Source organism: Nanorana parkeri, unplaced genomic scaffold (genome assembly GCF_000935625.1).
Source record: "Nanorana parkeri isolate BGI_ZX_2015 unplaced genomic scaffold, ASM93562v1 scaffold1408, whole genome shotgun sequence".
Taxonomy (NCBI): Eukaryota; Metazoa; Chordata; class Amphibia; order Anura; family Dicroglossidae; genus Nanorana; species Nanorana parkeri.
The window spans coordinates 318,371-340,980 of NW_017307676.1; the positions used below are offsets into that span (position 1 = coordinate 318,371).

Consider the following 22,610-nt stretch of genomic DNA (forward strand, 5'->3'; position numbering starts at 1 on the left):
ATATATATATATATATAATCAGGGATGTTTCCCTGGAGCCCCATAACCAATGTTCCTTAGAAATGACAGCTGCCTCCTAACGATTCCGTTTTTCTCTAGTCTAATCTTGGAGCTTGAAAATTATCAGTACTTGTATTAAGTGCAGAACTAGGTATCTGAACATCCCTATCTAAAGCCAAAACTCTTTATTTGCTGGAAATTGAAAATATGTCCCTTGTGGAAGATTTTCTCTCTATTCCTGTTCTGGTGAAGTCATGTTGTATGTAGGTTTTTGTCTGTGTTTCTCTGTGCAGATCATTACTGGAAGAAGGAGCCAACAGGATGCTGTACATGGCTTCCTAAAAACATCACAGTATTTCCGTACTCCTCAAGAGCCCTCAACCCTGATGCAAGCAGTGTGTTGGCTCTTGGGTGGAGTTGTGTAAATATCAGAAATGCCATGATTGGTAGGTGTCATTTGCAAGCAGACTGCCCTAGGTCATGCCCAGATGTGATGCTGAGCCTCCATGATTGCCGTATCTGAAATCTAGTAAGTGAAAGTGGCAGACCAGGAACAGTCAGACTGGGTAGGAAAAGGCTGGGTGATGCTGAATGCCAGCCTGGAAATTATGTGAGCATTATTTGACTTGCTCACAGTGTGCAGTGGAGTAAGCAAATTAAGTCCAAGAGAGGTTCCTGTAGAACTGTACCAGACTGAGGTTGGGGTTCAGCTTCAAGAGTGGGTAAACACAGGTGCTGGATGCAGATGTTTGTCCTGTGCTTTTGGTATTCACCCCACCCTCTTCATTGTTATCATTTTTCCTGTGTGTGGGAATGGATGGGCTACCAAGGGGACCAGTCCATATGAACCAGACAGCCGTATCAAAAGTGGACAGAAACCTCAGTTTGCATTCCTAGAAAGCTAGCCATCCTGTGTATGTTGAGCCATTTAGTTCAATACAATGTCTCTTCCCTGGGCAATATAGGGCTTGTTACAGCTATTTGGAATGTGTGCCAAGTGACCTAATTTGTATTCTGTGTGTTTGGAGCTCGAGGATGGCCTAGGGCGGCTGTGTACCATTTATGCTACAGTTACTTAAAGGGCAAATCTGACTTGTATCATGTTTTTTTTTTTAAAGTGCTAAGGTGATTTGTGTTCACTTTGGGCCAGTACACGACGAGCTTTATTGAAAAATAGTTTTTTTTTTTTTTAAATGACTGAATAAGTCAGTGGAGGGATACACCCTTCCTCTCCACAATCCCATACAATTGAAAAGCCTAGCATTATGTGTAAACTGGCTATCCTCCTTTTTATTTAATGTTTTTTTTTTTAATAAAGATTTTTATATAGCATGGGCTGTAATCCCTCGGCACAGGAAATTCCTAGAGGTTCCAACGGTCTCAGAATGGCTCCAGGAATTTACATGCAAAGTGTGAAGTAACTTGCAGCATTCCTCCACGACAGGTACCCATCTTGCCTAGCCACACAAAATGCATGGGTGCTTTCCTTGGATTCCACATGTACTTGAGAATTGCAAGCCAGTTGAGTGCAATTAGGGACGTTGGCTTCTCCATCCTGTGTTACCTCCTCTCTTCTCCACACTTTGCACAGACCTTCTGCCACCTGTTCACATACCCCCTTAGGCGCCATTCACACATGGGAGGTTTTCCGCGCGTATTCGGCCAAACATAAAAAAAAACCAATGCATTGCAATGTACATTGTTTAGACTATTGCGGCGTCCACACAGTATGAAATCGCGCGTCCCGCAAAAGAGTCCAAGCGTGATTTTTATGGGCAGATTTTGCACGTTCCGGCTATAGTAATAACTACAAACATGCGGAATCCGCGCATATGTGAACGTTTGCACGGTTTTGTTCCGTCGGAAAACGCTACCGCTATGCGTGTGTGAATGGAGCCTTATGGATCATTGTGACATCTTGCCTTCCATTTAAACTTCTGTATTGTATTTCCTCTCCACTTAGAGAATGATTAGGAGGTCCTCTGTTATCACGACTACTTGTAGACAATGTAACCCTACTTACACAGTTGAATTGTCACACCATATCTCTTGATGTCATGTTAAGGTTCTGATAGTCCTGTACTTACTATACACTGATTACATTAAACAAATACATTTTTAATATATTAATACATAAAGAGCTGCATTGATTTGTACTTTATCTCCCTGGGGTTTAGATTTAAAAAAATGACCCAACATGCAATCTTTCCCCTTTTTTTTGTTTTTCATGAAAAGTTTTTTGGCTTTAAAAGGAAGTTTCGACCAGAGTTTAAAATTCAAAGTGCTGCCGTAGCATAATGTGGCTGATTTCTCAAAGCTGGACTTGTATAACATGAGTTGCCTTCAGTAACCGATTATACTCTAGCTGTCAGTTTTGTAGCATAGGTTGGAAAACAAGGGCAAACATCCTGTGTAAATTTGCAGTGACAGGCGTATGACGTACATGTCAAGTAGATATTTCTTATTGCTTGAACATTGATCAATCATCTCAGATCAGTGGGCAGATGAGGCCAGAGCTGTCACACCAGGAAAAAGCCAGCACATTCTAAGCCTTCTGCTGGCCCCAAAACCTCTGTCAAAAAGCTAATTGGCAACAAAGAGATAGTGGCGGTATGGGCTAAAGATCCATGTGCCATGAATATGAGGTGTATTGATAATTAAAGCGGTTGTGATAAAGTCTGTTTTACTTTCAAATGTTTCACCCTGTTGTAAGCATATGCGGACCTTTTATTTGTATTCAAGTTCAGTACCTGTTGCAGACTTGGTGCATCTTGGCTGTATGTGTAACAAAGGATCATTGCAGTAAATTTCCTTTAGGCTTCTTAAAAGGTGAACCTCGGGGACTGTAGAAAAAGCCGATTTAAGTCTAGGAGAAGAGGAATAACATATACTTGCTTTATTCCTTACTCTAGCGGCTTCAGCGTTTTCCTCTTCTCCCTGTTGCTCCTGGTTGTGGAAGGCCCTGGTTGTACTTACGTGCAATGCAAGACTATTGGCTCACAACTGAGTCGCCTGAAGTGTTGCTGTGGCTGAGCACCAAGAAGCATCACCTCAATCGTTGCTGTGGCTAAGAGCCGGGGACCGTCACCTGAAGTGTTGCTGTGGCTGGCGCTTTAGGACCGTCACCTGAAGTGTTGCTGTGGCTGGCGCTTTAGGACCGTCACCTGAAGTGTTGCTGTGGCTGGCGCTTTAGGACCGTCACCTGAAGTGTTGCTGCAATTTGCATAAAACTCCGATATTTTGCAATCCTTACTGAAGATGTATAAAGTAATAAAGTGAAATCTGGTTGCTGCAGGTAGGCTCCATTTCCCACATGTCTAGCGCTGGAACTTCTTTATTCAGTACAATCTTGTTGGATTTTTTTTATAACGAGCAGCTGGAACCTTTCCGTCTTCTATTTTCACCGTGGTCTCTGTGGAATTGTTCTGTCTCAGTCCAACATCCTGTTTTCCGAACCTCCTAACAAGAAAGTCGCTGCATACGTATTGTTCTTGCCATACTCGCTTTGTTCCTGCTGACACTGATTATACATTTATCTCTGCAGCTTGTCTGAGTTTATTTTCACTCCAAAGCTAGATAACTTAGTTTAAATTGATTTTATATAGTGCTGGCTCAAGTGTTTACTGCCAAAACTGCTTTCAATAGAACGTTTTGCCAGGGGCCTTGTGCGCCATATGAATCCCGCATTGTAGAATGTTTATTTCTGGTCCTTGGTTCTGACCTAGCTAAGGAATGCCAATTTGTATTGTATCCTTTTTAATCTGTTCATTTTAGAGAACCTGTCATGTTTTAGCTTACCTTCAGAGTGCAGAATGCCTCATGCGGCAGCATCTCCCTTCATGCAATTCTACATACTAACCAAAGAGCATGATTCCTAGGAAAACTGTGCCTTGTGCTGGGTTTGGGGCCTAAATTCATTCAAGGCCTCTACAAGTGATGTTACTTGACACTGGCCCTCCCCGATAAGGCTTGACCAAGGAATTCCAGTCTGGAATGTGTGTTGCTTTTCATTTTTGTTTGTTTTGTTATGTTACAGCCCTCATCCCAGATTGTGGGACCATACTACAGCACTAAGCACCCTGTTTTCTATGGGTGGTCATAGGCAGGCAGCTATTTCCCCTTTACACTGAAGGGATGGCTTATCTACACATCCCTGAGCGTTTGGTTCCAGATCAAAGACACACCACATCACTCACCCAATGTGATGCCACTCCATAGAAGGTGGCCAAGCAATTCTTCCTCTGAAATTCTGCTGTTTTCCGGGCCAGCAAAGGGGAAACATTCCATTAGGGGAAGTAGTTCCCTCACTTGGGTGATTCTGCCAGTCACTAGCCAAAGAGCACCAAGAGTGACATTACACTGGTCCAGCTGGTGAGGGACCATCTCCATAGTAAATGTGGCTAATAGCGATCATCTAGCTCCAGAGTAGGCATTCTTGGTACTCCAGCTCTGTTGAAACTGCAAATTCCATCATGTCTCTGCCTCTGGAAGTCATGTCTGTGACTGTCAGTCTTGCAATTCCTCATGGGACCTGTATTTTCACAACAGCTCGATCTGAGGTTGCCTACCCCTGATCTAGCTGACTTGATCTTAAAGAATCGGTCCTGCTCACAGGGGTATTTTTATTTTATTTTTTATAACTTTGTAACATCTCCCTATGCAATAACAAGAGCCTCCAACCACCAAATGTTTTTTGGTATTATTTTGGGGTAACACTTGATGTAAAAACTTCTTTACTTTACCTTCTTTATCAACTCATCCTACATAGTTATTACCTTTTTTATGTATCATTGTGCCTCTCCCTTTTAGATTGTAAGCTCCCATGAGCAGGGCCCTCCATACCTCACTGTCTCCCTTTATTTTGTAAACTGTTGGTGCGATAGAAATGCTTTTATTTTTTTTCTGTAAGGCCCTTTTGACACAGATGCCCTTTGTTCCATCACAGCAGAGGATCCCAGACTGATCCCTTGCTAAGTCAGATCAGAACAGAAACGGATATTGCAAAATGCAGAAAATCGGACCAGTATAACCCTTTTGCAACCGGGATGTGTGTCCGCCTATTCTGCCCACATCCAGTCAGATCAGTAAAACCGGATTGACAAATTGAACAGACCCAGATTGTGGGTGGAATTGGATACATTGCAGTCTGTTTCAGATGTGTAATCACAGGTCACGGACTGATGGAACCACTGTATGAAAAGGGCCTAAAAGAAAAAAACTTCACCAGGAGCCCATGAGGGTCGGTGCCACGAGACCTGGTTCACACTGAACGTTTTGTAGCGCTTTTTCTGCCCTAAAAAAGCTAAACAAAAATCCCATTCATTTCTATGGCCCTGTTCACATCTGAGCGTTTTGTCGCAATAAGCAAAAACGCCTGTTGCTGGGAAAAAGTACACAAGCTTTTTCTGGCATATTACAGCTAGTTTTGGCCCCATAGACTCAATAGGAAATGAAAGAAAACGTGTGTTTGCATGTTTTTACAAGCGGTTTATGCACCTTTTGCTCCTTGACATCAATGAGCTACAATCTGCTCACAAAAACGCTTAATCTGATTTATGCGAATGTGAACCCAGCCCGAGCTGTGTAATTAACCATTCTGCTGGAGCTGCCCCTCAGGACTCTATCAGTTTTTGAACAAGGCTGATAATGAGTGTGAGAATAGGTCGCTCTAGCCTTTCTCCTATATTTTTTTTTTTTGTCCTCAAGGACATGAAGCATATTTGAAGATGTTGTAAATTCCAATGGATATTTACAGATAGCAAATTCTTTGTGGGGTCTGTGCGGGTTTTTCTTTCTTAAAAAAAAAAAATTCCAGGGAAATGAAATGTTTTTCTGTGCAGTTGGGTTGCCCTCACACTGGGACAACTGCTAATTTATGTCTAGGGGACAAGAAAATGTTGTTTTACTTGCCTGATCCCTGCTCTCCTTCTGGTCAGCTCTCTCCTCTTCTTCTTCCCCACTGCATCCATAGGTCTAATGCAGGTCTTTGGAAGCTGCATTAGACTTGATAGCATCAGCCCTCCTAACCCTAATGTAATTGTACTGTAAAGTGCTGCACAAACTGTTGTCACTATATAAATCCTGTATAATAAAAATAATAATCCGCCTTCCTTGGACTGCCGAAACGAAGGGAGAAGAGTCTGTTGAGCAGCCTGAAGGGGGACGGTGGGAGCGGAGATCAGTAAAACTCCATTCTCTTGTCCCTTAGACATAAACAAGCAATTCCCCTTTGTAACTCCATTTTCCTGAAGCTGCGCTTTAAGAACACCAAATCCTCTAGATGTTGTGGGCAGGGACTGATGTGAATGTGCAGAATGTAAAAGTGCTGCGTAAATTGTCGGCGTTATAAAAAAATACTAGGGATATATCGGCCGCCGAAACATATCGGCCAAAAAAGGCACTTTGGGCATAATGCTGAAAGTGCCATTTTACTGTCCGATTACAGCGGCACATCCCTGCTTTCTCTTCTCCCCGCTGCGCGAAACTGACACAGGCGGCCGAACGCTGCGGGAGGAGAGCGCTGTGAGCGGCCGTCTCTCCTTCCACACCGCTCAGCCTCCTGTCACAGATCGGGAGAGATGGCGGTGTGGGTGGAGACAGCCAGTGCTGTCACAGGATCCTGAGCTCTCCTCCCGCACCGCTCGCTCAGCCTCCTGTGACAGCGTGTCAGGATGGAGAGTGGTACAAACACTCAGCGATCAGTGATCGCTGAGTGTTTCTAAATAATTGAGAACAGTATGGTTGCTATATCCTCAATTATGAATGAATGGGAAGTGATCTACGTCACTTCCTGTTCATTCACGATTGTGGTCATAGTAACTCATACTATAGCCACAGTTTATGAATGGACAGGAACACTCAGTATAGAGGATTCCTGTTCATTGATAGCAGCGGATACAGAAAAAAAGAGAGGGCTTTGTGTCCTCAATCTCTTTCTATTTTAAAAGTAAAATATCAGGGTTTCTGCTTAGACCCCTAATATTTCCCCGAAGCCCCTAAAAGTAAAGTAAAAGATAAAAATATTTAATTTAAAAAAAATGAATAAATAAAAATATAAAAAAATTAAGTTTATAAAAAATTTAATATTTGAAAAAGTAAAAATTAAAAAAAACATTTGTTTTTAGTTTTGAAAATTTTCGTTTTCGGTGCACCTCCTAATAAATACCTGAAATAAGTTTTGGAAGATGTGCCCGTGCAGTAACAAGTGCCTCTGACTGCCAGGGGTACTCCTCTCCCCTTTTGGACATCAGAAAAAGCTTGATTATTGTAAGTTGGGAGCAGTTCCTGCTATTACTGGGCCGTGTGTGCGGAGCCTTCTGTTCAGTTTTTAGGCTTTCCTTGTTTGCAGAGCTCTTCCCTGTGTTTACATTCCATTACATTTGAGTGTGGCATGCGGTATTCTATTTTGTGTGCTGTAATGTGCAGAGAGGGAACTTCTAATGGGAGTGCTCACTGTCCTCTGCAGCGTGATCTCCAAAATCTGCGTAATCAAGCTATATAATGGGAAATTAACAGCGCTGGGTACATTACACGGAACAGACCTAATGAGCTGGGAGAAGTTCACCCTGTGGAAATGGAAGCGACATTATCTGTGGAATATATAGTGCCGTTGTTTTTCTATTTCTGAGATAACATTTAGCATAGCACATTAACCACTCTAATGTTTCCACAGTCAGGGCTTCTGTTTCACTTGGCAAATGTTTGTTTTCTTATGGTTTTGGGGGGAATTTTTTTACATTACCCAGGAGATATGTTCTGTCTAATGTGAGAACGCAGGCTTTTACATGAGACTGGAGCTAATCTTATATGTTAAAGGAGACGGCTATCAAAAAAAATAGAAGCTGCAGTCTGCTTCTATAGAAGACTTGTGCTGTGTTCATGTGACTGCTCTGGAATAATCCAATATGGAGTTCATAAACCTGTGTATGCTAAAACTCGGGCAACTTGTAACTCGCACAGCATTTTGCTTGTTTCCCAGCAGCCAAATGAAGTGGTGGAGTGTAAGTATATGCTGCAGGGAGGTCTGTATTAAAGTGAACCTGTTGCATGCTCTAGATCCTTGGTTCTCAACTGGTGGGTCGCGACGTGGGTCACAACCAAGTGTTCAGTGGGTCGCCGTGTGCCTTCCACTGCGCTTGTTGGGAGGCTCCTCATCCTCCCCCTGGGCAGCACTGTCTGTTCTCACACCAAGCAACCACTCAAAATATGCTGGGGGTATGGCCGCTAGGGAGCTCCATCCATCCATACATGCATTGCTTACAGTTCCCTTGCATGCTCTGCAGAGGTGCCTGGTCCGGAGTGACGTCACATTCTGGCTTCCACCACCTCTACAGGGTGCACAAGGGAGCTGTACAAGCAATGCACATATGGATGGAGCGCCGTCACAGCACAGCAGCCCACACTTGACCCCAGGCTGAGGATCCACTCCAGTTCTAGTAAGATAGGGAGACTGGGTGGAATAAAAAATATATATAAAACCTTTTTGGGCGTATGTCTGTGAGTGTTTGAGATTTTGTCTGTCGGTTTTTTTGAGGGCCTGTCCACACTAGCACAGTGAGATAATAGCGCGCACCTACTGCGCGTTCTGGTGCAATAGATGCGTTGCCATTCATTTGGCACCCAAAATGCACTTCCCGCCCATAGTTCAATTCCCTGCACCAGAACACACGGTACCGCAATGCCATGTGTTCCAGCGTGGTGAGACTTGAGTCGCGACTTAATGACCAAGGACAAATGTGGGTCCTGAGGTTATACAGGTTGAGAACCACTTCTGTAGATGATACAGCCTACCTGCTGGGTGAAGCAGTGTTAAAAAATGTTATTTGGACTGAAATCAATCATTTTGAAGCCCAAATTGAATTAAATGTCCGTTTTTTTTGGTTTTTTTTACGTTGTGCTTACAGACGCGTGCTGCATGCATTTGAGATTAAGTGCTTCTGACATCATTCAGTGGTGAATTTGACCTGCAACTGACCTGCATTTAATCACCTCTTAATTGCATCAACTTTCTTCTAGCTGCTTTTGCATTCCCCTCGACTTTCATGGGAAAAGAAGTTGTTCTGGCACTGCAGCGTGTTGGCGTGTGGTGACGTGTGTTGCACAATTGTTTGCTCTTGCATTGAGCCTGTGTTAATCAATGATGGCCGATTTTAAAGCACTTGGTCCTCCTAGATTTTTTTTTTTTTTTTATCGCTTCTGTAACAGAGTTGCTCTTTAATTTCCTGCAGAAGCTCGACAGACTGCTGGTGAAATAGCCTTACTTTTTCAGCTACCATATGAGGTTGCATCACTGTAACGTTCCTCTGGTGACTTTTTGTGCTGCTCTTGTCTGTGTGCAGCTATGATGTTCAATAATAACATTAGAGGTGTCAACACCAAATTGTGGAATGCAGAAAGAGCACAAGAAGAGGGAGAGGGTGCAGAAGATTGAGAGCTTATGATTTGGAGGACTGCTCCTGAGTTGCAATTTGCCTCCTGCCGTAGAAACGGTCGTACTCCGTTTTGGCTTCCACCATGAAGCAGCTCCACATGCTGGAACTGTGTTTATCCACCTTCAGCCACATTTTCAAGGCTTCATTTTGTAATGTAAACAATTGTTTATAGAGGCAGCGGGTGGACATTGAACTGCTTCGTTCTTAAAGCTGAACTCCGGGGGAAACATTTTATTAACTCTTGCAGGGCTACCCCGCAGGCTGTAGCTACCATAGGGCGAGTGAGGCACTCGCCTCAGGCGCAGCTGATATGGGGCGCAGCCAGAGCCGGCCTGGCTGCGCCCCCTCGCCCCTGTTGCCAAGGCGAGCACAGGGTGCCATTGGCAACGGGCGTCGGGGCCAACACAGGGAGAAGAGGAGCGGCACAGACTCCGGCTTCTCCTCAGATCAAGCTACTCCCCCGCCTGTATGGGCAGAGGACTCTGTGTCCTCAATCTCTTTTTCTATTTCAAGAGGGAAATGTCAGGTCTATTTAGACCCCTGAAATTTCCCCGAAGCCCCCCCAACAAATTTTCACACACATTAATGCACACATATTACTAGACATTGTTTTGGACTAAATGAACGGAAACTAAATGTTTTCATTAGTTTCGTCAAATGAAACACATTTTTTATGCTATTTTGGATTTGGCCACCAGCACATTCTGCGCATGTGCGCCGCCATCCTGGAGGCAGGGCGCATGACGTTGCATACCGCACAAGCCTGTTGGGGGTTACAATTTTCTGTTCTTGCCTCTGGCACAAAAAGAGCTAGTTACGGCTCTGCTACCCGGCACTACAAAGACTAACTGCCCGTTTCTAGGGTCACAAATATAAAAAGTTTATACTCGCCCCATTCCTCGGAGCCAGCTTGCTCTTAGATCAGTCCTTGGAGCCTTCCTTCCCCTCTGCTGCAGCAATTTAAGGTGCCTGAGTCATTCACTTCTATACACAGTGTATAGGACATAAGGATGCCGAGGGACATATCATTGCTGCAGCAGAGGTCACAGCCGGTCGGCTCAGAGGATCGGTTAAGTATAACTTTATTTTTGTCCCCAGGCAAAAACGAGCACTGTGAGATGGAAATGAAGAGTTTGGCTCAGTCAGGGAAGCTTTTTATTAACTTTGAGGCCTGTACATCACATTGTAGCTGAATTTGGTACTTGTTTAAACTGTCATACAGAAGCATTTGTACTTTAAAAAGTGTAGTCAAAGGCGTAGGAGGTTTTCTGTTGCTGCACTTTGATGACTATAATGACTGCCGACCTGAACAAGGTGGCAAAGCCTGTATGTGTACTGGGATTATTAGATACATTGTGCTCCTTTGCTGATTCCTGAAAGACTTGTTTAAAGTAAATTGGTTATGAAAATAGCATGTTCAAGCCAACATGTCTGTACAAGCACAGGCATGATAAAGTTTCAATACACACCTTGACATCCTGCGCCAGTCTGCTTTGCCAGCAAACCCAAAAATCCCTACACTGACTATGCAGATTGTCCAAGATGGCGCTTAGCCACACCTCCTACAGCGACGTGAAATACTCCTATTTTACTGTAGTGCACCTTTAAGACCCAGGGCTGATCTGGAACTGTCACATCACATTGACTGCTTCTAACTGAAACTTTTTATGCCACGTTCTAGATCAAAGCCACTTTAAAGGTTTGATGTTTTACTGCATCATAAGTGTTCTCTGGCAGTTTTTATTGCCTTACCTTGTCGCTAGCTCTTCGTGATTAAAAGCCGGGCTGCAGCGCTCACACAGATGCTCGTTCCACAGCTGAGCACTCGCGCTTGTCCCCGATGCTGACGGAGCTCACGAAGCACATTTACTGCAAAAGACATGGGACACATAACTATATCTATTCTGTTCTGTAGCACTTCCTAAATTCTGCTCTGGATTTTAACAAATGAAAGCAAATAATTCAGCATTCACGCTGGTCGGCTCTCCATTTTGAAGTCAACCTGTCATGTAAAAAAGAAAGACCAGGTTCCCAGCTATCAGGAAAGCTGCCCATACACGTTTAGTTTTTTTCCTGCATCCCTCCATCTATGTAAAACAGCGTGGCTATAGGAATCTCTCACTGACAGCAATTGCATTGAAGCAGCTGTGCTCCCACCTCATTGGCTGCAATTAGGCTCCATTCATACAGGAGCGTTGTCCGCTAGTATTCTGCCATACAAATACGCGCAGAGCCACTCTAAACGTTAAAAAATGCACTTTAATTTGCACGGCCCGCAAAATAGTCCAAACACGATTTGTTTGACAGATTCCTCGCGTTCACGGCTATAGTAATAACTGCAAACGAGCGGAATCTGTGCATATGAAAGATTTGCCTGCCGCGAGGTCTTCCGCATGGAAAACCGCACGGCAAACGCTATATGTGAATGGAGCCTTATTGTTTGTCCAGCAATTTTTCGTCTAGCTCCTTTCGATTTCTCAAAGTTTGTCGGGCCAGATGTGTCCTTCAACTCCATTTTGGGCAATTCATGGGTATCGGCCAAAATTTGAACCATCAATGGCCAGCATTAGTTCAGGCAGCACTATGAAAGCTGTTTATGGGAAGATATTTTATGATCTGGTTAGGTTACATGGGAGTTTTAAAGGTGCTAATGCTCACTAGAGTTCATCTTTAACCTTTGCTAAATGCATCACTAATTTGGCTTATCTTGCCCCTTGTTTTTCTTTTGCCTTTCATTGACCTCACAGTGGCTCAGAATTCTAAATCTATTATTGTGTCTAGAATTGAAAATTGATTGTAGAGCCATCCTAGCTGAACGGCTGTGGGAACTGTGATTCAGGGGCAGTGCCAAGTGCCCAGTCTCCTCTGGATTAATATCACTTGATGGAGCGGAAAGACTAAAGTCATGCTTAGCAGCTTACAACTCAATATGCGCAAACATAATAGAGGTTAAGCAAGCAGGCCATTGCTAGCTGGTTCCTTCTCACTATAGTGACATTTGTTGGTGTAAACATCAATGAGCCTTCATGCTTCAAAGCTCCCCTCTGAGATTTTTTTTTTTCTTTGAAGGTGTGGTTTGGTTTGTCTTTTATTTTAGCGTGCCTTCCTATACTATTAGTTTCCTGTTACCATACAGTACCAATAAATTTGAGTGTGGTCTCAGCAAATTGGAGTAGTATGGTTTGATGTTTGCACTTAGCCAGTGAGTGTACTGGATCTTTCAGCCTTGGTTTCACCATAATTCTCATGCCTAGAGCATGAACATCAGAAATAATAACCTAGTCTCCTTATGTGAGGCCCTCGGAAGCCTCCTGTTCAGCCCCTCTATAGTGGTCTCCCCCCCCCACCCTCTAATAACTGCGAGTCTACTGCTGCTTTCAACGTATTACACTCATTACCAAGAATGTTGCAAGCTTTCATTGCTCATCTCTTCTTAAATTGCTGTCCGTTATGCTGATTCTCTGTCTTCAATACTTTGAGTCCATAACCCAGAATACGTAGGCAGATCAGGAATTCTGATTCAATGACTGCATGCTTGGGTCAGTCATTTAGAATGCAATGAAGCCAGAACCAGCAAGGCAACTAGCATTTTTGGAAGGTCAGCAATGGCGGCCTACTTATATGTTTGGTACAATTTTTTCCTTTTATATGACATTCAGGAAAGCCTATTGGTGCCCTCTAGAGAAGCTCAACATCCTGGTAGTCTGTCAGCCATGTGATCTTGATATCTAGGATATCTCTTGTAACCTTGAGGCGATATACGAAGCTTTTTCAGAAATGATATGGTGGTGTTGTGACTTTTTTGTGAGTAATCAATGGGATTTCCTGTGAAAATGCAGTGTTTCTTAGTGGGTGACATACACACACTGTGCCTTTATTGACTATTATAAGACATTCTATTCCTACATTGAACAGGGAAAACTGACCTGCATTGTGATAGAGTAGTTCGGCTGTGCATATTGGAGGAGCTCTGTGGTATTCTATGTGTCATAGTTCGGAATCCATTGTATGTGTGTGTTGGCGCAGGTGGGGGGGCTGTTACTCAGCCGCCAACTGTTCAGCTACATTTGTCCGCTATCCACAGAAGGATAACCCGAGCCTCCAGCCTTGTATTTTAGCAATATGCTCAGAGCCGGAGATGCACATTCCATGCCTGAGGCTTGAATCTGAGCTGAGAAGAGAGTCTGCCTTTATTATCCTCTTTCCAATTTAGCACATAAGTCTGAATCCCAGCTGACTGGTTTTAGCAGAAATACGCTAACTGTTTATGTATTTATAGCAAGGCTGCACAACTGCATTCCAAGAGGATCACATAAAAAGCACTTTGGGGTCAGACATGGTAATTTTGCTTAGGAAACTACAATTCACTTAATGTATTGCCTTTTTAACTGAATTATATCTTGAAGTGTCAAGAGTCTAGCCTATGAGGACGTTTACTGTGGCTGATCACAAGATCTTGGAATATCATCACAAAGCAGGTTTTCTTTTGTTAAAAAGGATATGCAGGATATTTAACCTCCTAAACGTATATATCTAGAGCATTTTTTGTTTTAGACACACTAAGGAAGGGTTAGAACCTGTTGCTGTATTTCTCTGTTGGAGAGCATAACCCCTTCCATTTTTCTTGGTGGCTATTTGGAGTTTTTTTAATTTAAGGCTGTCACAAGAACTTGATAATAGGGTACTTTTTTCCAATGAGGGTGCCTGTTCCACTGATATCTGTCATTTAGGGCACTTACACTGACTGGACAGTTTTCTACTTACTACCTGTATGTCTTCAGGACAGGAAGTGAAGTGAAGGGAAGTCTCAACGTGAGACTACAGGGAGGTTTACCCACACGCTTCCCCACACTTCAAAAACTAAAAAAGGTTTTCGTTATAGGTACACTTTAAGGTCCATCAATAGATCTGCTCCAAACTGCTACCTGCGGAAGTGAGCACAGGCACTGTTGTATTCTATGACCAGGCTGTTGCCAACAGCTATGGTCACAGTAAAATAAGAGTTGCAGTGACACCTAGCTATCACTGTCATTAAAGTGTTATTGTCTGCCTTCATGTCTTCCACTTTGCCATAAATTCAAGGAACAAAAAGTGGAATGCTACAGTGCATGAGCACCTTATAATGATAAAAAATGTACCTACATCTTTTCAACTACTTAAGTTGGAGCTAGACCTATCCTGGTCAGCCGATGACAGTGATGACCATTTCACTGACAAATGCTTTCATTAATTCTGACTCCCAATTTTGTTTATTTGGTTCCAAGTTTTCAAAAAGATTGAGTCTGCTCTTAAATTTAGTTGCTCCCATTACTCCAGATACTCTTCTATCTCTGCTTTGACTTAGTCATACCCTGCCTAACCAGCCTAACCATTCAGTGGTCTAGTAAGAACCTCAAAGGCCAACACAGGCTATGGAATCGGCTTGTTGATGGGTAGGATCAGGACATAGCTCTGAGATAGGGCAGAAGCTGAGGCCCTTAGCTCTCTGCTACACCAAAAGCATTATGGGCGTCTGGCTTGAAAACACATGGATTCACTGGAGGTACTGAGGCCAAGAGTTTGTATTTTGAGATCAGTAGCAAGTTCTACTTTTGTGTTGGAGATCAGTCCATACTGATGTGCCACTTTAGTGCCCATGTGTTATGGTTTGAGCACCACAAATTGTAGATTCCTAGACATAATACATGGGCAGTAATGCGTTTCCTTTTTAAGTGGAAAAAAAAGTCTCATGCTGTATTAAGACTACAAGTGACCTAATTTTACTTTACATTTCCTCTCGTCAGACGTTTCATGTCCACCACCCCTGTCAAGAATTTCACATCCCTTTGTGAAATCAGCTAATAAGCGTGAAATTAAAACATTCTCAATCCTATCTCTGTTCCACAGTCCTACCTGCTTTCAGGACAAGCTGCCTGTTCGGAGGGAAATTCTTTCAACATTTTCAGTCTCATTTTTAAGCCTTGGGTACTAAGCTTTTCATTTGCAAACAGGCGATTCCAGTAAAAACTTCCAGTGCGGTTTGTATAAGTACTTTCAACCATAATCCTTTGGAACAATAGTTTTCAAGGTCTGCCTTGAAGTGTGACCTTAAAAAAGTTCACCGTTCAGTATCCTTGTTCACAAAACAAAGTAAAATATTGGTATAACTTTAATAAAGGCCCATGTGCTTGCAAAAAAACTTTAGACAGATGTACAGAGTCTACTGTATCAGAGAAAGAATGAGGAACCCAGATTAAAATCTGCATTTTTTTTTCTGGGTATTTAAGGCATCGATACACCCTGAAGCCCTCTCACTTGTATCTCATGGGGTCTCTAGCAGTGGGATCTGTACCACATCGGAGTAGTTTGCACCTCTGTCTGTGTTTTGTTGCTTCTGCAAAACTATTTAAAAACAAGAAGCGTGGAACCTCCCTCACAAAGATTGTGACAAGGTGGATTTGGGAACCAGGAAACTGATATTTTGGTATTGGAGTTATAGATGCTCCTTGTGAATCTGCACTTCTTATTTCATTGCCTGACCGAAAGATTTAGTGTTTTTAGGGGAGAAGCTGCACCTGCAGACACCAAGAACTGGTTGGGTCATGCACCTGGGACCAACTCCCCTCTGTTGCCTACATCGAACTCAGCCTTTCCCAACCAGGGTGCCTTCTGGCTTCACGGGAGAGCCTTGAAATTTTCAAACATCCTCCTTATGTAAAAAAGGGGGACTCTGAAGTGAAGGGGGCCTTCTGACATGAAAAAGGACTCTTGATGTGAGAGGGGGTTACTCTGGTGTGAAGGTCTCCTAATATGAAGGGCGACTCCTGATGTCAAATGGGGGGTGCTTCCTGATTTGAAGGCAGAACCCCACTTTTTTATGGTTGTGTGGAGTCCCTCTTCAAATCCATACTAGAGCTATCTGGGATAAGGGTCTAGTATGGATTTCAGTGGGGCCACACGTAATGTTTTACATTTGTGGTGTTTTAAATTTTAGATTGGGGTTCCCAGATATTTTGGATACTTTTAAAGGGTGCTGTGACTGAAAAAAGGTTGAAAAACACTGATCTAACTTATAGCACACCTATATATGCAAACTAGTATGCAGACTTTTTAAAAAGTTTTTAGAAAGAGGGAAAAAGTGTTTTTTTTTTTTTTTTTTTTTAATTGGTGTGAGTGTTGCCGCTGAGTTTTTTTTCCTGTCTATTTGTGCTATTGACACCAGGAGAGAGAATGAGGGGCTTCCACAATTTTTTAATTGTCACATTGTCTTCCTTTGGAGATACCTTGTTCCATTGACCAGGCTTAATTGATTTCTACCCATTTGCTGTCATGTTAGGATAGAAAGTAAGAGGTACCTTTTTAAAAAGTTTAAGTTTCTCTGCTGCGGGCACACAGCAATAAAAAACTGACAGAGGTTGTGCTAAGAGTAATATACTGGAATTTACCAATCCTTGGATGTGATGGCAGCATCATTTTTTTTTTTTTCTTTTTTAGTATTTGCTTTTATTTACATCTGATGATCTGTTGCTGGTAACACACTTCTGTTCTAGGGTCACAACGTTGTGCTGTATCTATGGTAGAACAGCGTTGTCACACTGACAGACTAAATAACACCTCTCCGTTACCTCACCTCCATTGCGTGCAGGGGTTCTGTAGTCCGCAAAGAAAACGAACTGATCATAGTGCCGTAGGGGCAGAGAGCGCAGCCAGTTATCATCTCAGAAAATTTCTAGCAGTATCAACAGGTAATTTTTGCACTTCGCAAACAGATGTAACACAACGTTGTCAATAGATTTGTTTAACAGACCAAAAAGAGTAAATAGAAGTCCATTGTTGGGATTTACATACACTTCAAGAAGCTGGTAGATAAACCACCCACAGCATGTTCTAAAAGCTAAACGATACTTTTTGGTGGTCAAACTCTTTAATCATTGACTATACATCATGTTTACACAATGAACAGACATGGCTGATACCATATCCAGGTGATTTTTATCTGTTTTTGATGTTTGAACAATTGCTTTTTTTTAAAGTTCTTACTCATCAGTGATAACATAATCAGAATTCTGTTTGTTCTGGCGGCTGTTTTCCTTTTCGTTATCAGACCTATGTGTGGAAAAGAAAATTATGATTTTTGGTTAGCACACAAATGGATATTTACATTTGTTCTTTGTTTTCCAGGGATCCGCAGGTCTGATCTTCTGCACACCAGGTCAGTACGGGGGCACAAGGACTGTTTTGAGAAATATCATAAGATTGCAGACCAAGACTGTTCCCGCTCCAAACTCGCCAAAAGCCCCTATGAGGAGGTCAAGACAATCGTCAGTAAAAAGATCAGCTGGATTGTCCAGTACGCACAGAATAAAGATTTGTACACCGATACGGAGTGTTCCAAACCAACTCCGCAAAAGCTTTATAAGTTCAGGCAGCTGAATGACCGGTCCCTCCTTCCACAGCATGACTCGCAGGTACCACGCTACTCTGAGAAATGGCTGGACGCAGGAGCACGCAGTTTGTCTAGCTGTAGACAAGGAGTCCTGGAACAAAACAACACTCTTCAGAATCCTAGGACCGCTTTCTGTCATGGCCCGCTGTGGCCAAGTACCAGCCAATCACACTCGAGTGAGAACTGCGCCTTGGAATTTGGGACCACCGCACAAAGATATCAGCATTACAGCAAAGAACAATGTAAGTCTTTTTATATCTCGCTGCTGACCATATTTTTATATTTACAAAAAGGATTACAGCACTTGAAGATGCTATATGCCTGGTATACTGTAGATCTAAACCCGTCATAGCACAGGACAACCTAGTTCTAATCCTCCATTGCAATTCTTTGTTTCACTTTAGTGCTGCTGTAAAAGAATAGGCTCTCAAGAAAAAAAAAAAGTCCCACCCCTCCCCTCCCTGCTGATCCTCGCCTTTGTTGCCTTTCCCTGCCTCTTGATTGCTCTGTCAGACCCCTTAGTAAATACCTGGTTCTTAAAGCTATGGGGCAGCATGTGACCTCCTCCTCTTTCTACCTAAATGCAGTGCACAGACCTAATCAGCCAATCATGTGAACACGGAGTTGTTTGGACTGTTCTCCAGCTCCAATGAATGATTAGAGCGCGGGTAAAGTATCTGGCAGTGGGTTGAGGTTGGGTTCTTTCTAGAGAAACTGTAACTGTTTGTCCTGCTTGGGCAAAGTAACAGAGTGTCCTTTAGGGCTCATTCACAGATTTGCACATCAGTACAAATGAGCATGCCTGTGCAGAGACTTGCTTCCGGAAGAGATAGGTGCTGCTTTTAATTGAATGCAGCTGCCTGGACCTCCGCATGGGAGGGCACGACTGCACATGTTTACACACAGACCCGAACCTGAACACCCGTGCAGTTTTGGGTGCCCGCACTGGGACTTAGAAACGCTGATTTTCGGGACCATGTTACACCCTTATTCGGGGTCACATCGCAAGCTTGAAGGATCTTTTCCACTCTTCACATCTAAGTTGGTCTAGTGGCCACACCATAGAGAGGCCTTTCAACAGTAAAAGGTGATGGGGTGATTCTTTTACTTCTTTGTGGGACTGTGATAGTTATCCTCATAAATATATACAGATAAAAACACTACATATCTTCATTGCTTTTTATGCTTTTGATACTAACCATGTATTTACTGAATAATATCAATTGAGGAAAATGTGTTCATTTAGAATAGCAAAGAAATCCATTTACTCTTCCGGAGGAAGGATCAGCCAGCTGGAACTCCTGATCTGACTCTTCAGCAGAGATCTTGTAACTAAATGCCTAGGGTTTGCTTTATGTGAACAGCACTGGGAGGGTAATCGGATCAGCATTTTCTCCAAGAAAGTGTTTTTCCCCATAGTTCTCTTAAAGGTCACGGGAAGACCTATACTAGCATCCTCCTGTGACCCAAAGCTCAGTATATCGCGAGCTACAGCTCGCATTATACTGAGACCGCCGCAGCCGGGATGGATCCCAACAATACAGTCGAGATCCACCCGGGTGCGTGAGTGACAGTTGGCTCTGCCTATCTAGAGGCAGAGCCAGCTGTACCCGCCCCCTCCCCCGTCTGTTCCTACTCAGCGCTGGGGGAGGGGGAATCCCAGCGGGGGCGGTGACTGGCAGTCACTGCTCTCTGCAGGGAGATGATCGAGAAGCGAGCGATGTATGTGTTCGCTCACTTCCCGATCTATTGAGCCGAAGTGTGACAGTTTCATTGTCACAGGTCTGCTCAAACTATGAGGATGAGTGATTTTCACTCGCCTCATAGTTCTCCTTTTAAGCCCTTACTCTCCATGAGGCCATATTATAGTTTTATGTTAATGTTTTGTATATAGGTCTACTTTAATAAAGCAGCAAAAAGATAATTATTATATGAAAAATTGATCTTTTTAGATTTCCACTACTTGGGATCAGATAAGTGAATTTGGATATTTGCCTTTCACCCTGTTTTTTATTGAGAAAGCTTGATGACGTTTACAAAGAAGTCCATTCAGTCTCTCTGTGTCTCCCTCTCAGTGACTGGCTTTAGAGGACACAGCAAGGTCACATCTGTTGCTCTGCTTTACGATCTTATTAACCGCCTTAGGAAGTTTGCATGCCTTAGAAAATTTGCCGCTGTTGATTGACAGTAAGACAAATGGGCCGTGACTGGCTCTGTATGCCTAAGATGTGTTTTTAAGTTACGTAAGCTTCTGTGCATGTAGATGTTTGAAAATATTCCTTTTTTAATAGATATTTTTGTGGACTGTGTAAGTGGGCAAGACCAAAGAGAACACTGTACAGGGAGTGCAAATATGCACTATATTGCCAAAAAGTATTGGGACGCCTACCTTTTACATGCACATGAACTTTAATGGCATCCCAGTCTTAGTCCGTAGGGTTCAATGTTGAGTTGGCCCACTCTTTTCCGCTATAACAGCTTCAACTCTTCTGGGAAGGTGTCTATGGGAATGTTGGATGAGAAGGCCTGGCTCACAGTCTCGGCTCTAATTCATCCCAAAGGTGTTCTATCGGATTTAGGTCAGGACCCTGTGCAGGCCGGTCAAGTTAAGTACCTCCACCCCAAACTCGCTCATCCATGTTTTTATAGACCTTGCTTTGTGCACTGGTGTGTAGTCATGTTGGAAGAGGCCATCCCCAAACTGTTTCTACAAAGTTGGGAGCATGACATTGTCCAAAATGTCCTCGGTATGCTGATGCCTTAAAAGTTCCCTTCACTGGAACTAAGGGGCCAAGCCCAACCCCTGAAAAACAACCCCAACTTCCACCAAACTTTACACTTGGCACAAAGGTAAGGCAAGTACTGTTCTGCTGCCAACCGCCAAAGCGAGACACGTCCATCGGATTGCCAGACAGAGACGCGTGATTCGTCACTCCAGAGAACACATCTCCACTTCTCTAGTCCACTGGTGGGGTGCTTTACACCACTGCATCCGACGCTTTGCATTGCACTTGGTGATGTAAGGCTTGGATGGAGCTGCTCGGCCATGGAAAACCATTCCATAAAGCTCTCTACGCACTGATGTTGTGCCAATCTGAAGGCCACATGAAGTTTGGAGGTCTGTAGCTATTGACTCTGCAGACAGTTGGTGACTTCTGCGCACTGTGCACTTCATTATGCGCTGACCCCGCTCTGTCATTTTACATGGCCTACCACTTCGTGGCTGCGTTGCTGTTATTCCCAGTTGCTTCCACTTTGTTATGATACCACTAACAGGTGACCATGGAATATTTAGTAGCAAGAAAATTTCACAGAACACCTGAATCCAATGATTTGGAGGGGTGGCAATATAGTGTATATCTGTATGCATCCTTCTATAATACAATGCAGAAATATGGTATGCCCATTACATCCTAATGGAACGCTGTCTGCTGTTCACCACATCATACCAAAGTTTAAAGAGGACCTGTACTGTGGAACCAAAAAATGAAAGCGCATATCAAATGATTAGTCACCAGTATAGCTTATAGCAGGGGTACCCATAAGGTCGATCGCGATGTCCTCTCCTCCCGCCTGTGGGTCTTCTCCTCTGGATCCCCATCTGTATGCAGCGGGAACCGAGGAGAAGTAAAGGAGCCGCTGGGGGGGATGGGCTAGGGGGAAGGGGGTGAAGGACGGAGCTGCTTTCCCTTAACTAAGGCCGAGCGGTGAGGAGGGAGAGAGAGACGCTCGGCCAGGATCTGGCAGCGTCGCCTCTCTCTCCCCTCACCCTTAGTTCTGTGACAGCAGCTCCATAAGATAGCTCTTTACTTTTTCAGTCCGGGCCCACTTTAAATTTGACCATAAGGAGAAGTCTGAATTCATGAACATGAAATAAACTTTTTTAACAAGTCTGCAGTTTTTCCGCACACCTCATGCCGTCCACATTACGTGTCACCTGTCTGATTTGAGAGATAATCCTGCCATCTAACAAAGTCACGCTGGCAGACGTTGTCATTATGATCTATGGCATGGCCCTTGCTGCTTGATTGCATAGACCTGAGTTATCAGCAGAGACTTCATGGGTCAATAGTGCTTTGACTCTCCCGCTGTGGAGTTCAGTACAGCTTTGGCTTGTGCTGCTAGTCTCTCTGCAAAGAGGAAATGCAAACTAATAGCGAGTTCTTACTGGATCGCTGCCAACCTGAAGTTTGCCGTTTTTTTGTTACGTAAACCTGTCAGAGAAATATGGGGGCTGCCAATGCTGACCTCCGTCTGAGGAGGAGAGGTGAGTTGCCTGGCTATTATGTTGACCCCAATGGCTCCAAAACCTTTTGAGTCGATGACGCACAACATGTCTGCAGAGCATTCATGCTAATTCCAGGTCAGTTTTGCAGCCAGAGGGACCTTCCAGGCAACTAGTATTGTCAAAAGGAGAGATCAATAGTGAACTCAAATGTCCACTTTTGGTATGAATAATATTTTTTGGGAGGACAGCATTGAGAATGGACAACAGATATATAGTTTGTGTGTTATTACCTTGTATGTAATTGACAGCAGCACCAAGTAACACTTACTTTGCTTCTGGCTGTAATTACACATCCTCTTTGCATACTTGTAGACATTTTAGAGTGGAAGGCATCATTGCAATAAAATACTTGGGACCACATGTAGCCATCAGGCTACCATGAAGGGAGCATCACTGTCCGAAGATATTTTGCATGCAGTGCTGTAAGGGTGGTAAAGTGGGCCTGTCGCCTAACAAAATTCAGACA

The 22,610-nt window shown here is 43.5% G+C and overlaps 1 protein-coding gene across 1 annotated transcript in view; it reads left to right on the plus strand.

Moving 5' to 3' along the window:
- The window catches only part of CUNH21orf91 (chromosome unknown C21orf91 homolog), a 41,645-nt gene that overhangs the window by 13,937 nt on the left and 5,098 nt on the right, over nucleotides 1–22,610 (plus strand). Inside the window, exon 3 of the mRNA XM_018569842.1 lies at nucleotides 17,592–18,098. Coding sequence (XP_018425344.1) covers nucleotides 17,592–18,098 — 507 coding nt within the window. The remainder of the gene's footprint in view (nucleotides 1–17,591; nucleotides 18,099–22,610) is intronic.